Here is a 12,785-nt window from a genome sequence, read left to right as displayed (position 1 = left end):
AAATGGTGTGGGTTCTGGGGGTCAGAAGAATGGTTCAGATGAGCTATGCAGAATCCAGGACTCTTGAGGGGGCAGGATTATACCCCATTGGGTGGGTTGGGGTGAGCTTAGGAAGTTCAGTTACTTGTTTGCTAGGGAGTTAAAGTAGTGCCACTGTCACCTGAGCTGGCATCAAGTTACCTGGGCCCAGGTTTCACTTAAAAGGAGGTAAAGCTGAGCCTGCTCCTGGGCCTCCTTCTGCCTGGGGCCTGGGTGAGTCCTGTGGATGTCGGAGGGGACACCATTGTCTAGGAAAAGGCTGGATACCTTGAAATTAGCTGATTTTGGGAGTCAGGGAGCAAGGGTCAGTGTGTCCCTAGAGACAAAGACTGAGGGGCAAGTGTGCCCCTCACTTTGGACTGAAAATCAGCGGGTCCCAGAGTCAGGGCTACAGGGAACAGGGTGAGGGTAGGGTCAGCAGTCCCTCCAGAAAGGGAAGAACTAGGCTGCAGCTGGGATCTCCAAGGGACTGGGGCTGGGACCAAAGTATTCTCACTGACTATTCCCAGGCCCCCAGCTATGGCCCTCCCCCCATCTCTGGACCCTGGACCCCGCTCAGAGCCCCTCAATCATCCCCCTGGAGCTCCTAGGGAACTGGATATTGCTGAATGCACCATCTGCCCTTCTGAAGAGGAAAGAATCAGGTAGGAGCTGGGCTTTTGGAACTTGGGTCCTAAAGGGGTGGTGGCAGTAACGGGCACTATGAGGGTAAGAGGTACTGTAGCTATGATCACCTGGGGATGTGGGAGAGGAAGCTGGGATGGGTAGGCTAAAGTGGATAATGGGCACCTAGGTTCACCCAAGGTCTGCCAATGCCTCCTCCCTCTCAGGCCAGAGCAAGCCCAGACACCGGGGCAGGACTCTTTGTGCCCTTCTGAGCACTTACAGGGTGGGCCGAAGAACACTGAGCCTACATCTGGTCACCCCAGATTGCCAACGCCTTATTCCCATGAGGACTCCACTGGGGGCAAACACCGTGAGGTGAGCTGAGGTAACCCAGGCCCCTTGTGCCCCACCTCCTCTCTTTCCCCTAGAATCTGGCCTCCACTCTGGGGATGAATTGATGATTCAGGAAAAGTGTTGGGCACCTGTGGCAGGAGGGACACTATAAATGATTCTTTGTCAATCATTATAGAAGTATTTCAAACTGAGAGAATTATTTCATGATTGGCCGTGGTGCAGCCTCATTCCTTGTAGGGGTATCCAGCTCTATCACCCCCTTCCAGTAGATGCACTGCTGGTGTTCAGTGAGGGGCTGGCACAGCAGAGTGATCCTCAGACCTCCATGTCCTGCATGTCCCAGGTTTTTAGGAGCTTTGAAAACCTTGAGACTTTGAATTAGAGGTCCCCAGGCCTTCCACTGGGAAGGACCTTAGGTGCAGAGCCAGAGATAGACTCTGCTTCAGAGAAGCATCCAGAAAGCAGGAGTCTGCAAAAGAGGGGTGGCAATGAGAGTGGGAACAAGGTCTTCGTTGGCCCATTGGCACTGACTCAGCCCTTTGTGTTTCCCAGAGCCCTCTCTCTGGCTGGGAGGTCCTGGAGGCTGAGCAGGATCGCCTGCACCTTTGCCTATTGGGCCTGGGTCGCCGGCTGCAGGACCTAGAGCGAGGCCTGGGGCCCAGGACATTGGCCCAGAATGGGATGGTCCAGCTGCAGGTGGGCAATGGGAGGCCAGGCTGTGGGAAGGGGGGCAGGGCCTCAGGAGGGATACCAGCTCCTTTGGGTGAAAAATGGGTTTACTCAATGTTCTAGGTATCTGGGTAGGAAAGGGGGCCATGTAATTCCAGGTCCTAGGTTTCTGGTTTCCTGGTGTATGTGGGGATAGTGGTGGTGTCCAATCATGTGTTCCCAGACCCTACAGGCAGACCTACGTGGGACAGCTGAGTGTGTAGATGCACTGCTGACGTTCAGTGAGGGGCTGGCACAGCGGAGTGAGCCTCAGGCTTGGGCATCCCTGCAGCAGGTCCTAAGGGCCCTTGGAGCCCACCGAGACAGCATCTTCTGGCGGTTGTGGCGGTTGCAGGCCCAGCTAGTCAGCTACAGCCTGGTATGGCCCAAACTGGTGATCCCTAGCACTGGTGCCAATTTCACAACCCCCCATGACCTCTATCCTCTGACCAGGTATTCAAGGAGGCCAACACACTGGACCAGGATTTGGAGACTGAGGCGGATTCAGACTGTCCCGGACCTGGTGGGATCTGGGGGTCCTGGGAACCCAGTAGCCTCCCCACTCCCGCAGAGTTAGAGTGGGACCCGGCAGGGGACATTGGGGGCTTCGGGCCCTTGGGGCAAAAGACAGCCTGGACACCAGGGGCTCCCTGTGAGCTGTGTGGCCACAGGGGCCCCCAGAGCAGGGGACAAGGCCTTGAGGTGAGAGCAGGTGGGGGACATCCCCACCCGGGCACCCACAGGACACCTCTGTGCATCTCCTAGCAGGGTCTTTTCCTTTCAAGGCGATCTTGGCGGTTCTGTCTCTCCCTCTGCCTCTCCCTTTCCCTCTTGGTGAGTCAGTGCTTTTCTCATTCCCTCTGTCTCTTGATTTCTTTATCTTCCTCTATCTTATTCTTTCTGTTTTTCTTTCTCATCTGTCTATATGTACATTTCCTTGTTTCCTCTCACTCTCCCCCCCATCCCCTTGCTCAATCTGCTACAGTCACACTAGCTTCTTGACTCTTCTTTAAACATTCCAAATTCACTCCCATTTCAAAGCCCCAAGATGCATGTCCAGCTTGCTTCCTACCTTCATTCCAGGATCCTGTAAAGTGTCACCTCTTCAGAGAGGCCTGATCTGGCCTCCAAACATTATCCTAACCCTCTTACTTTATTTTCTAATGGCACTTAGCACATCTTGACATTATATAGACTTTGCCTGTTTCCATTGCCACTGTGTCCCCAGCTCCTAGAACACTGCATGGCATGTAATAGACACTCATTAAATATTAGTTGAGTGAATGAATGAATAATGTTTCTCCTCTCAGGTTCTTTGGCTCTGCCCCTCTCTTTGTGTCTTCCCAAGATCCTTCTCTTCCCCTGGCATCACATCTCTGTGACACCCCTATCTTTGCTCTTCCCCATCTTGTGTCTCTCTATCACTGGTTGTCCCAGGACCCCACAACTCTCTCTCTCTACAGGACATATTCATGTTGGGTCTCAGCCACCAGAAACACTTAGTAGGTCATCAAAGACTCTCCCTGCTCCAGAAGTCTCAGGTCAGTTGGTCCTCAGGTATATCAATTTGTGCAAGTGACCAAAATTGAATTACACAAAAGAGGGGATGCTATTTTTTCATATAACCGAAAAGTCCAGGTACTATTGAATTCAGGACTGCTAATGCTATCACGGCTCAGACCCTTGCTCTTGAAACTCTACTTCCCCAAGGTGGATTCCTTCTCAGAAAAGTGGCTGCCCCAGTAGCTACATACTTTCTACTGGTTACCCACCCAAGAGAATACCATGGACCAAGGCTAATTTCACTCCCCTTGGGTCCTGAACCAATTACAGTGGCCAACCTGATGGAAGGCTCTGATAGGCCATATCTGGGTCATATGTCTAGTCATGGAAGTAGAGGTGTACTGTTAGGAAAGTGGGGAAATGTGATACCCCTGTACACTAAATTAAGCCCCTGTTACCAGAAAAAGGGGAATTGGTTGGAGGATAGCCACAGATAGACATCCACTATACTTAGAGATATTCCAAGCCCATGAGGGGCCCTGGGGAAGAAGGGGGATACTGGGAAAGGAGGAGAAATAAGCTCAGCCCTGAAGGTCTATGGTAATAAGGGAAAGTCCACACTAAGTGTCCCTTCCATGTATCCTGCTTCTGGTTACTATCTACCCTTAGGACAAGAAGACTCAAGCATCTTCCAGTCTCCAGGATGTGATGCTGGAGGTAGATCCTGGGTGAGATGCCTGGGAAATGGGCCTGGGGGTGTAGGGAGACAGGGTTCATGATGGCAGCCCACTGTATATTTAACACTGCATTTTCCTTTACAGAGCCCCCACTACTGCATCCAGGCGGCCCCTGACCTTCCTTCTTCTCTTCCTTCTCTTGGTGGGTTTCACATTGCTCCTGTCCCAGTCAGGGGGCCCCTGCTGTTCTCCTGCCCCACTGGCCAGGACACCTTACTTGGTGCTCAACTATGTCAATGGTCTCCCCCCAATCTGAGTACATAGCCCAGACATATGTAATAAACGGTCACTTGTCTAAGGATGTGCTTCAGTCCATTTGAGCTGCTGTAACAAAATAACATAGACTGCATGGCTTATAAACAATAGAAATTTATTTCTCACAGTTCTGCAGACTGAAAAGTACAAGATCAAGGCATTGACAGATTCAGTATCTGGTGAGGACCTACTTCCTGGTTCATAGATGGCTGTCTTCTTGCTGTGTCCTCACATGGCAGAAGGAGCAGGGAGCTCTCGGGGGTTTCAGAGATTAAGACCAGTAATCCTTCCCATGAGGGCTGTACCCTCAGACCTAACCACCCCCAAAGGCCTTACCTCCTAACAGTCACATAGCAGGTTAGGATTTCCACATACATATATAAAGGGATACAAACATCAGTCTATTGCAGAATGTGTAGATATTGGGTACTTGCGTACTCAGAATCTAGGATACAGCCCTGATATATGTGGACAGCCCTCTCCACAGATTCTTTTGCCTTGAGTACAGGATGCAGAACTGAATCAGCCCATTAGACTCTGAGACAAAGATGCAAGCACAGTTTTTTTAGGAGGTGATCCTAGGCAGATTGGTAGGGGTCTGAGGAAGTGAGCCAGGGAAGGGAGCGCTGAGCTGGTTGCTGCTTTGGGAACCTGGGTGCCATCCCACTAGCGACCTGTAGGAGACTGTGTGGAACACAAAGTTATTCCACCCAAGAGTCAAAGAAATTGGCATTTATATAAACGGCTCTCATTGGTTCCTGAAACTGTCAACTCCCCAGAACTTCCAGCTTCTCCTGTTTTTAAAGATCTCTAGGGCAGAGCAGCAAGGTGCTTTCCATAGGAAGCTAGAGGTGTGTACAGAAAAGGCACAGGTGGTATAAGCGGGCTACACCTCATTTATACATGTGGTGTCTACATGGTGGGCTCCCAGGCTGGGCCATCAGTGGTGCAAGGTGTGAAATTCTTCCATGGGTCATGATAACAATCAAGTGGAGTTTCCAGGATTCAGTCCTGGAGTCCAGTATCCAGGTGTTTAAGATCAACCACTTCCCAGAGCTTAAAGTATTGGGACAAGAGGTGGAATAGAATCAGACTCAAGCCCTAACTGGTTTGGCTTAGTGGATGGAGCATTGGCCTGCGCACTCAAGGATCCCAGGTTTGATTCCGGTCAAGAGCATGCATATATCTTGGTTGCAAGCACATCCCCGGTAGGGAGTGTGCAGGAGTCTGCCTCCTGCACACTCCCTACCGGGGATGTGCTTGCAACCCCCAATGTTTCTCTCGCATTGATGTTTCTAACTATCTCTTTCCCTTCCTCTCTGTAAAAATCAATAAAAGAAAAAAAGAATCAGACTCAAGAACAGAGCCTTGTGCTAGGGTCCTGGATGAGCATTTAAGAAAGATCTCTTCTTTAATTTTCATGGCCAATGATATGTCCCCACTTAACAGAATGGGAAACAGGCTCTAGTGGGGAAGTCACCGAGGACACACAGGGAGCCCGTGACTGAACCCCAATCACCACTGATTTAAACAGAAATGGGAATTTGTTTTTGTGGGTAACTGAAAGTTAGGGACTGTGAAAGGGCGCAGATTGGGCTGAGGGGACCTCCCCCCGCAAGAGTGTACGAATTTCTTGCACTGGGCCTCTTGTAGAAATATGTGAGGCATAAATATAATTTAAAATTTTCTAGTAGTCCCTATTAAACAATAGAAACAGATGAAAAATAATTTTAATAATTTATATTTTAACCCAATATATACAAAACATCAATGTGTAATGAATATAAAAATACATGAGGATTTATAATCCTTTTTTCTTACTGTCTTTGAAATCTGATGTGTATCTCACTCTTTATAGCACATCTCAATTCAGACACTTAATTTCCAACAGATTAAATAAAATGTAGTCCTACCCAAAGAGGAATCTTTTGCACGGCATCCCTTTTAAATTACTTAAAAAATTTATTAAAAAATTTGAAAAATTCCTCAGTCACAGTATCTCTCAGCTACCATCCTGGGCAGTGCCAACCTAGAGGAAGTGCATTCCAGGTAAGAAAACAGTAAGTGCAAAGGCCCAGAGGTAGGAGTATGCTTGGCACATGGGAAAGCTAGTGTGGCTGGAGTGTGAGTGCTGGAGCGGGAGAGTGGGAGAAGGTGAGAGAGAGGTTATGGGGCCAGATCAGCTGAAGCCTATGGACCACAGTGAGGACTTCCAGTCTGAGTGAATTCGTTTCGTTTTTTCAACTTCATTCTGGTACTTTTTGAACTTGTACAAAAAAAATAAGGAATAGCATTACAGGTCCTTGTGGACTCTTCACCAGTTGTAATTACCAACTCAGGGTCAATCCCTTTAATCCTTCCAGGTGCCCACTCTCCTTTCCTAATTCTTCTCAAGTCTACTCAGCATATCCTTTTACCAACAATTCAGGAAGTGTCTCCAGGTGAGGATTCTGTTTTAAAATTTAGTCACAATTCTTTTATTACCCTAAAGAAAATTTCTTCACATCATTAACACCGTGGATGCCACTGTTTGAGAGGGTACTGAGCAGGGAGTGGTAGGAACTTTCTTCTTTAGGAACTGTGAGTTCCCAGAATTCCCCAAGTCCCTGCCCCTCCCCTGAATCGCCTCATGCATCTGGCGTGGACCCTTGGGACAGCAGTTTGTGACCTAAGACAACAACATATTCTAGTAACTTGTCATTCCCAATAGGATGAAGATCAGAATCTGCCAGGGAAACCAGACATTATTTTTTCAAAGGTAAAAAATACATAACTTTATTATTTATCCTCACCCAAGGATATTTTTCCATTTATTTTTAGAGAGAGTGGAAGGAGAGAGGAAAGGGGGAGAGAATACCAATATGAGAGAGGCGCATCGATTGCTTGCCTCCTACACCTGCCCCAACAACAGGACACCAGGTCATGAACCTCACCACGGTTGGGGCCCATGCAGGAGGCAATCAATCAATGTTTCTGTCTCACATTGATGTTTCTGTCTCTCCCCCTCCCTTCCACTCTCTCTAAATATGAAGGGGAAAAATATTTTTATTGATTTCAGAGAGAAAGGAAGAGGGAGAGAAACATCCATGATGAGAAAATCATGAATTGGCTGCCTCCTGCAGGTTCCCCACTGGGGATCAAGCCCACAACCTGGGCATGTACCCCTGACCAGAATTGAACCTGGACCTTTCAGTTTGCAGGCCGACACTCTATCCACAGAGCCAAACCAGCTAGGGCTCAAGGGAAAAATTATCCTCAGGTGAGGATTAACAAAACAACAACAAAAAACATAGCAGACACAGAGTATCAACTGTGGGCTTTACACACAGCACAGAAATCCAAGGACTTGGGTACGGTGCTTTATTTAAGACTTGATTCCAGGACGCAGGAGGCAGGGAATGGGGTGAGATAGGTAGGGTGTAAGCCAGAAAAGATGCTTACAGAGTGGTAGCCACTGTGGGAAAGGGTGGAGGGGATGGCTCTTATGAGGATCCTATAGAATGCTGTTGCAATCTCGGGACCAGACAACAGGAAGTATGGGGCACTCATCCAGTGACTGATATCCACTTTAGGCTGAGAGCATTAGCTCACTTCCCATAACTTCCAGAGAACTCTCAGCAGAGCAGATACCAGAGCTCAGGGCTGGAAGTAGAAAGCCTCCTTTTGCAGCTGTAAGTGAACTGAAGTAGGCAAGAGGATCCTGGGGTTGGATAATATCATCTGCCACACTTAATTCACTGTATCTTCACAAAAGTCACATGAGAGAGGCACTATTATGATGTCCATTTCACAGATAATGTTGAGGCACAGAGGTTAAATCACTTGCCCAAAATCATGTAATTGGTGTTAAAACTGGGGTTAAATCTAGGCATTCCAGTTTGGAGTGCAAGCTCTTAAAAAAAAAAATTTTTTTTTAATAGATTTTTTAAAAATATATATTTTATTGATTTTTTATAGAGAGGAAGAGGGAGGGATAGAGAGTTAGAAACATCGATGAGAATCATCAATCAGCTGCCTCTTGCACACCCCCTACTGGGGATGTGCCTGCAACCAAGGTACATGCCCTTGACCGGAACTGAACCCCGGACCTTTCAGTCCGCAGGCCGACGCTCTATCCACTGAGCCAACCGGTTTTGGCAAAAAAAAAAAAAATTGATTTCTGAGAGAGGGAGAGAGAGGGAAACATCAATGATGAGAATTGCAAGCCCCACACTAGGAAATGAGCCCACAACCCAGGCAGTGACCTCCAGTTCACAAGCTGATGCTCAACCAGAGCCATGCTGGCCAGGTAGGAGTTCAAGCTCTAAATTACCACTCATCTACAACCTCAAATCAAGTATTCCCCTTCCTCATCCTCACTACCAAGCAAACTGCACATCTGTAATACCCCAGTGAATGTCTCATGATCTGGGAGCCCAGCCCCAGTGGAAACTCACCCATTGCCTGCAGCTCCAGAAGCTCCCATCCTGAAGCTTGTTAGGTCACAAGATCTGGAGCCAGGAGTGAGCCACTTTGACTTTTGCTTTTACTGAGATGGAGCCAGGGCAGGACTAACAGGGCCACCCTGATGAGAAACACTGAGGCCAAGATAGATAAACAAAGGGCCTGACAGAGGTTAGGTGAATATTAACCAGAGACAAAGCAGAACTAGAAGCCAGCCTGTGCCGTGGGGCACCCCAGGTTCCCCCTAGGACCCTGCATGTCTCCCCTTTATCTCCTCTAGGACTTTGCCTACACTGGTCCTCCAGCTTAGAAGCCTATCCTTACCTTATAATTCTTCAAATTTCAAACCCACTTTATAATTATTGGGTACCCACTGGGATTAGGGAAGACTGTTTCTCTTTTATACATCTTCCCTTTGGTTTGAGGTCTCCCCTCCTTTCAACTGTATCTGCTTCCCACTTATTTAACTGACCTGGGTGTAAATACATCTCAGGATTGCAAAAGGTAGTACTCCAAAGAATGTCTAAAGCAAGCCCATATGGGGACATGGGAGAGATTCTGCCTGTGGCCTAATGTTCCATCTCTCCTCCCTAACCCCTGAGTCTTGCTGACAAAAATCCAAGGAGTCCTGAGGCCAGACTCCTCAATCAGGCTTAAGACCCCCTCACTATTGCCTGAGGGGTTACCAGCCAGACCTCAGCTCTACCATCCCTTCTCTTGCCTCTTCATTAAAGAGTCAACTGGGATTTCTTTGGTGTCTCTTATGGATCTGCCAATCTACAGGGCTCCAGAGGGGAAGACAGGTCCGAACACCCATTCCTCCTAGAACAGTGGCTCTCAACCTTCCTAATGCCGTGACTCTTTAATACAGTTCCTCATGTTGTGGTGAACCCCAACCATAAAGTTATTTTTGTTGCTACTTCATAACTGTAATTTTGCTACTGTTAAGGAATCGTAATGTAAATATCTGTTTTCCGATGGTCTCAGGCGACCCTACTAGTGGTTCTCAACCTGTGGGTCTTTAGGGGTAACCACATGAGGAACTGTATTAAGGGTTGAGAGTCACTTCTTGGTGTGTGTGCCTCTTCAAATATTCCCAAACACATAAAATCTTTAAGACCACCAACAGGAAGTAAACACATCCCCAACTTTATTCCATTTGTTTGAAGTCCTGAGGGTGGAGGGGTAAAGGAGTCAGGGTTCGCCCTCAGAAACAGTAAGTGTGGAGGTCTTGAGGGGTCTACAAATGGTCAGCTGGGATGAGACCCCTAGTCCCTTCCTCACTAGTCCTAGTTTTCTGTAATTAGTGGGAGGAAAGTTTTCCAAAGGGATACGGGGCTTCTCACCGTCGTCCATCAGGGCATCTTCTCAAATTCCTCAGCAAAAACAAACACAAAAACAGAATGAAATACAAAGAGGGGAGTTCAGGAGCCAGAGGTGAAGAGAAGGGTGTTTCAGTCTCTTTCGGTCCAACGGGGCGGGGAGGGGGGCATCCTGGCTCCCCATGCCTTCTAGCAGTAGCTCTCACTTGACATAGTCCAGCCAGCTGGCGAAACAGCCCGCCGCAAGCTCTCATGAAGGGGTAGACAAGTGACTATGAATAGTACAAGGGCAAGCATATCTTGCCATCCGTCATGGTGGTCTTTAGACCCTACATCGCCAGGACGGCTCTCCGATTCCCCCAATCCATCGAGCTAGTCTCTCAAGACCTCTCACCTTCCACCATGCGGGTTCCCTGGTCCCACCACACACACAGTCAAGCGATCCCGCCCCATCGTTCCCCTGCTCCATCTGAGCTCTTCGGCCTGTCACCGTCCATCCGGCGGGATTTCCGGTGACTCCATTCGAGAGGGTTCCTCGAATCGTCACTCTCCTGAGGCCGAGTCGTAGGGGCCCCCGCTTCGCCTGGCTCCTCGTTCGCGCCCTGCCGGCGCTCGAAGGCGTCCAAGGTCTTGGCGTGGCCGGAGCGTAGCAGCTGGAGCTGGCGCCTTCCGCGGCGGTACAGGTATTCGATGCGCAGGACGTCGGAGCGCGGCAGGCAGGCGTGCTGCCGAAACTCGGCCCGCACCCGCGCTTCGGCCCCCGGCTTTCCGCGCCCGGCGCGCAGCAGTTCGCGGTACAGGCTAAGAACCTGCCTCTGCAGTCGGCTGGGCCGGCTCATGGTAGAGCCGGACCGCGGGCGCGCGCAGGCGACGGCCCAGAACAGTGGAGCGGCCCCCCGGTTGGCATACGCCGGGTGCTAGGCAATAGGCACTTCCGCTCCGCTCTCTAAAACCTCCGCCCCCAGCCTCCCGCTCTCCGGCGCTGTCGCGCCTCATTGGCTGTCGCTGAGATTACGTCACAATGTTGCGCGAAGGGCCGGGACTTCCGGTTTGCTAGCCTGGCCCTCAGGGAGTAAGTGTCCTTGAGGACACCGCAGTTCATAGGACCCGGAAGAGAAGGGCCTAGGCGACTGGGGGTTCTGACCTGAATTCCTGAGTCCTGGCAGAGGAAGATTAGAGGTTAGGACACTTGTCCGTCCCCTCCTCCGGGCGCAGGGACGCTGGGAGAGAACACAGGCACTGCCATTTTTTAATCATCGCTATTAGTCTCGGGAAGCTCCGTGCGTCGCTGGTCCCAGCCCTGGGGACGTGCAGAGAAACGTGGTCACGCAGTTAGTGTTGGGCACGGAGGGCAAGGCCAGCTTCCCGAGGACGTGGGAAGACAAGCAGAGAGGTGTTGGCTCCCAGCCGCCTAACGCAGCCTGTGGCGCGGAGTTGTGATGACGGCAGCCCCGGCCTGGAAGGACGGGGTCGACGGGTCACCAGGCACGAGGAGGGTCCTCACCAGCTGTTGAAGCCCCGTCACGTCTGGAGCATGTCGACTAGCCTGGCACCCCAAAGTCCTGGGAGTATCAAATCGTCCGCTGCAGTTTCGTTGTAGTCACGCACGCAGCCAGGAGGCGCCCTGGTAGCGCGGGGGAAGCCCATAGGCCCACAGCCCCCTAAGACTCCAACACCACCCAGAGCGAGGGGTCCTCTCCATGGTAAGCCAGGAGGCCTCCGCCTAGCGTGCAACCACCACCCCACAACCCTGGGCAGTTAACCTGCAAAGAGAGGAGGCGAGTTAGGGGCAGGCAATAGGCCTGGAGCTCGGGAGTCAAGGGCCGCTCAGAACCACTGTGAATCTTGCTGATGTCTCTATCAGAAATACATATCTCAAGTCTTTGCAAGCAGAATAAGGACTGCGATTTACTTTAAAATTCTCAAGCAAGACTAAAACAAAAAGAATGAGAAGAAAGATGAAAGCAAGAATGGTAACATTTTTGTAACTATAACGGGGTTTCATAACAGTATTCTCTTTTGTGATGCTTGAAAATTTCCGTAGTAAATAAACACTTTCCTAAAAGAGAACTTTAAAGGAAAAGAAAAAACTTGATATTAATATAATATGCAATAAAATATGTTGTAATTGATATTTTAACATAGTCTCACCTAATTTATGTTATTTATATAATGCATTTTTCTAAAACAGTAAGTATTTAAAATACTTTAAGCATTTATTTTATTTTTTAAGCATTTATTTTAAATGATACTAAGTTCTCACCAACACTCTGACAAGATAGATCTGCAGTACTATATGTGTAGTATACTACATGCCTCTGCTGGATTTCCAACCCTGTCTTGTCTGGTTTCTCTCCATGAGCATTTAAACATCTCTTACTGATAAAGAAACTGAAGCCCAGAAAATAACATAGCTTGCTTGGGTTCACATGGCTGATAAGTGGCAGAGCCAGGATTTGATCACAGAGGTTCTGATTTCTTTTTTTCTTTTTCTTTTTTAAATAAAATTTTATTGTTCATATTATTACAAATGTTCCTTTTCCCCCTCCCCCCTCCATTACTCTCCTCCACCAGGTTCCCATCCCACCCTTTGCCCTTTCCCCACTCCCCATTGTCCTCATCCATAGGTGCACAGTTTATGTTCAGTCTCTTCCCACATCCCCCTCTCCCCTTTTCCCCAAGAATCGTCAGTTCACTTCCCTTCCATACCTCTAATTATATTATATTCAACAGTTAATATTGTTCATCAGATTTTTTTTAATTTCCTTAGTTTTTAGATTCACTTGTTGATAGTTACGTATTTGTTGTTCATAATTTT

At 48.9% G+C, this 12,785-nt stretch overlaps 2 protein-coding genes across 4 annotated transcripts; one reads left to right on the top strand and one right to left on the bottom strand.

The window, feature by feature from the left end:
* Positions 1–64: 64 nt before the first annotated feature.
* Positions 65–5,427, top strand: SYNE4 (spectrin repeat containing nuclear envelope family member 4). 3 transcript variants are annotated; one of them, XM_084861325.1, is made up of 8 exons: positions 65–683; positions 870–1,020; positions 1,552–1,695; positions 1,892–2,071; positions 2,161–2,409; positions 3,171–3,248; positions 3,880–3,938; positions 4,032–5,427. In XM_084861325.1, the coding sequence occupies exons 1-8, from the start codon at positions 559–561 to the stop codon at positions 4,201–4,203; spliced, it is 1,158 nt and encodes a 385-aa protein (XP_084717451.1). In that variant the 5' UTR covers positions 65–558; the 3' UTR covers positions 4,204–5,427. The 3 variants fall into 3 exon arrangements, with proteins under 3 accessions (XP_084717451.1, XP_084717450.1, XP_084717452.1); XM_084861324.1 differs by having other exon boundaries at positions 1,892–2,086; XM_084861326.1 differs by lacking the exon at positions 1,892–2,071.
* A 4,348-nt stretch (positions 5,428–9,775) lies between these two features.
* Positions 9,776–12,024, bottom strand: SDHAF1 (succinate dehydrogenase complex assembly factor 1). Its single transcript, XM_084905238.1, has one exon. It carries the CDS (start codon positions 10,804–10,806, stop codon positions 10,402–10,404), a length of 405 nt encoding a protein of 134 aa, XP_084761364.1. The 5' UTR covers positions 10,807–12,024; the 3' UTR covers positions 9,776–10,401.
* Between the last annotated feature and the right edge of the window lie 761 nt (positions 12,025–12,785).

The sequence above is a fragment of the Pipistrellus hanaki genome (genome assembly GCF_964339955.1).
Source record: "Pipistrellus hanaki genome assembly, chromosome: 15".
NCBI classification, from domain to species: Eukaryota; Metazoa; Chordata; class Mammalia; order Chiroptera; family Vespertilionidae; genus Pipistrellus; species Pipistrellus hanaki.
Note: the sequence above shows the minus strand (reverse complement) of the source record. Positions and strands in the feature narration are given on the sequence as shown.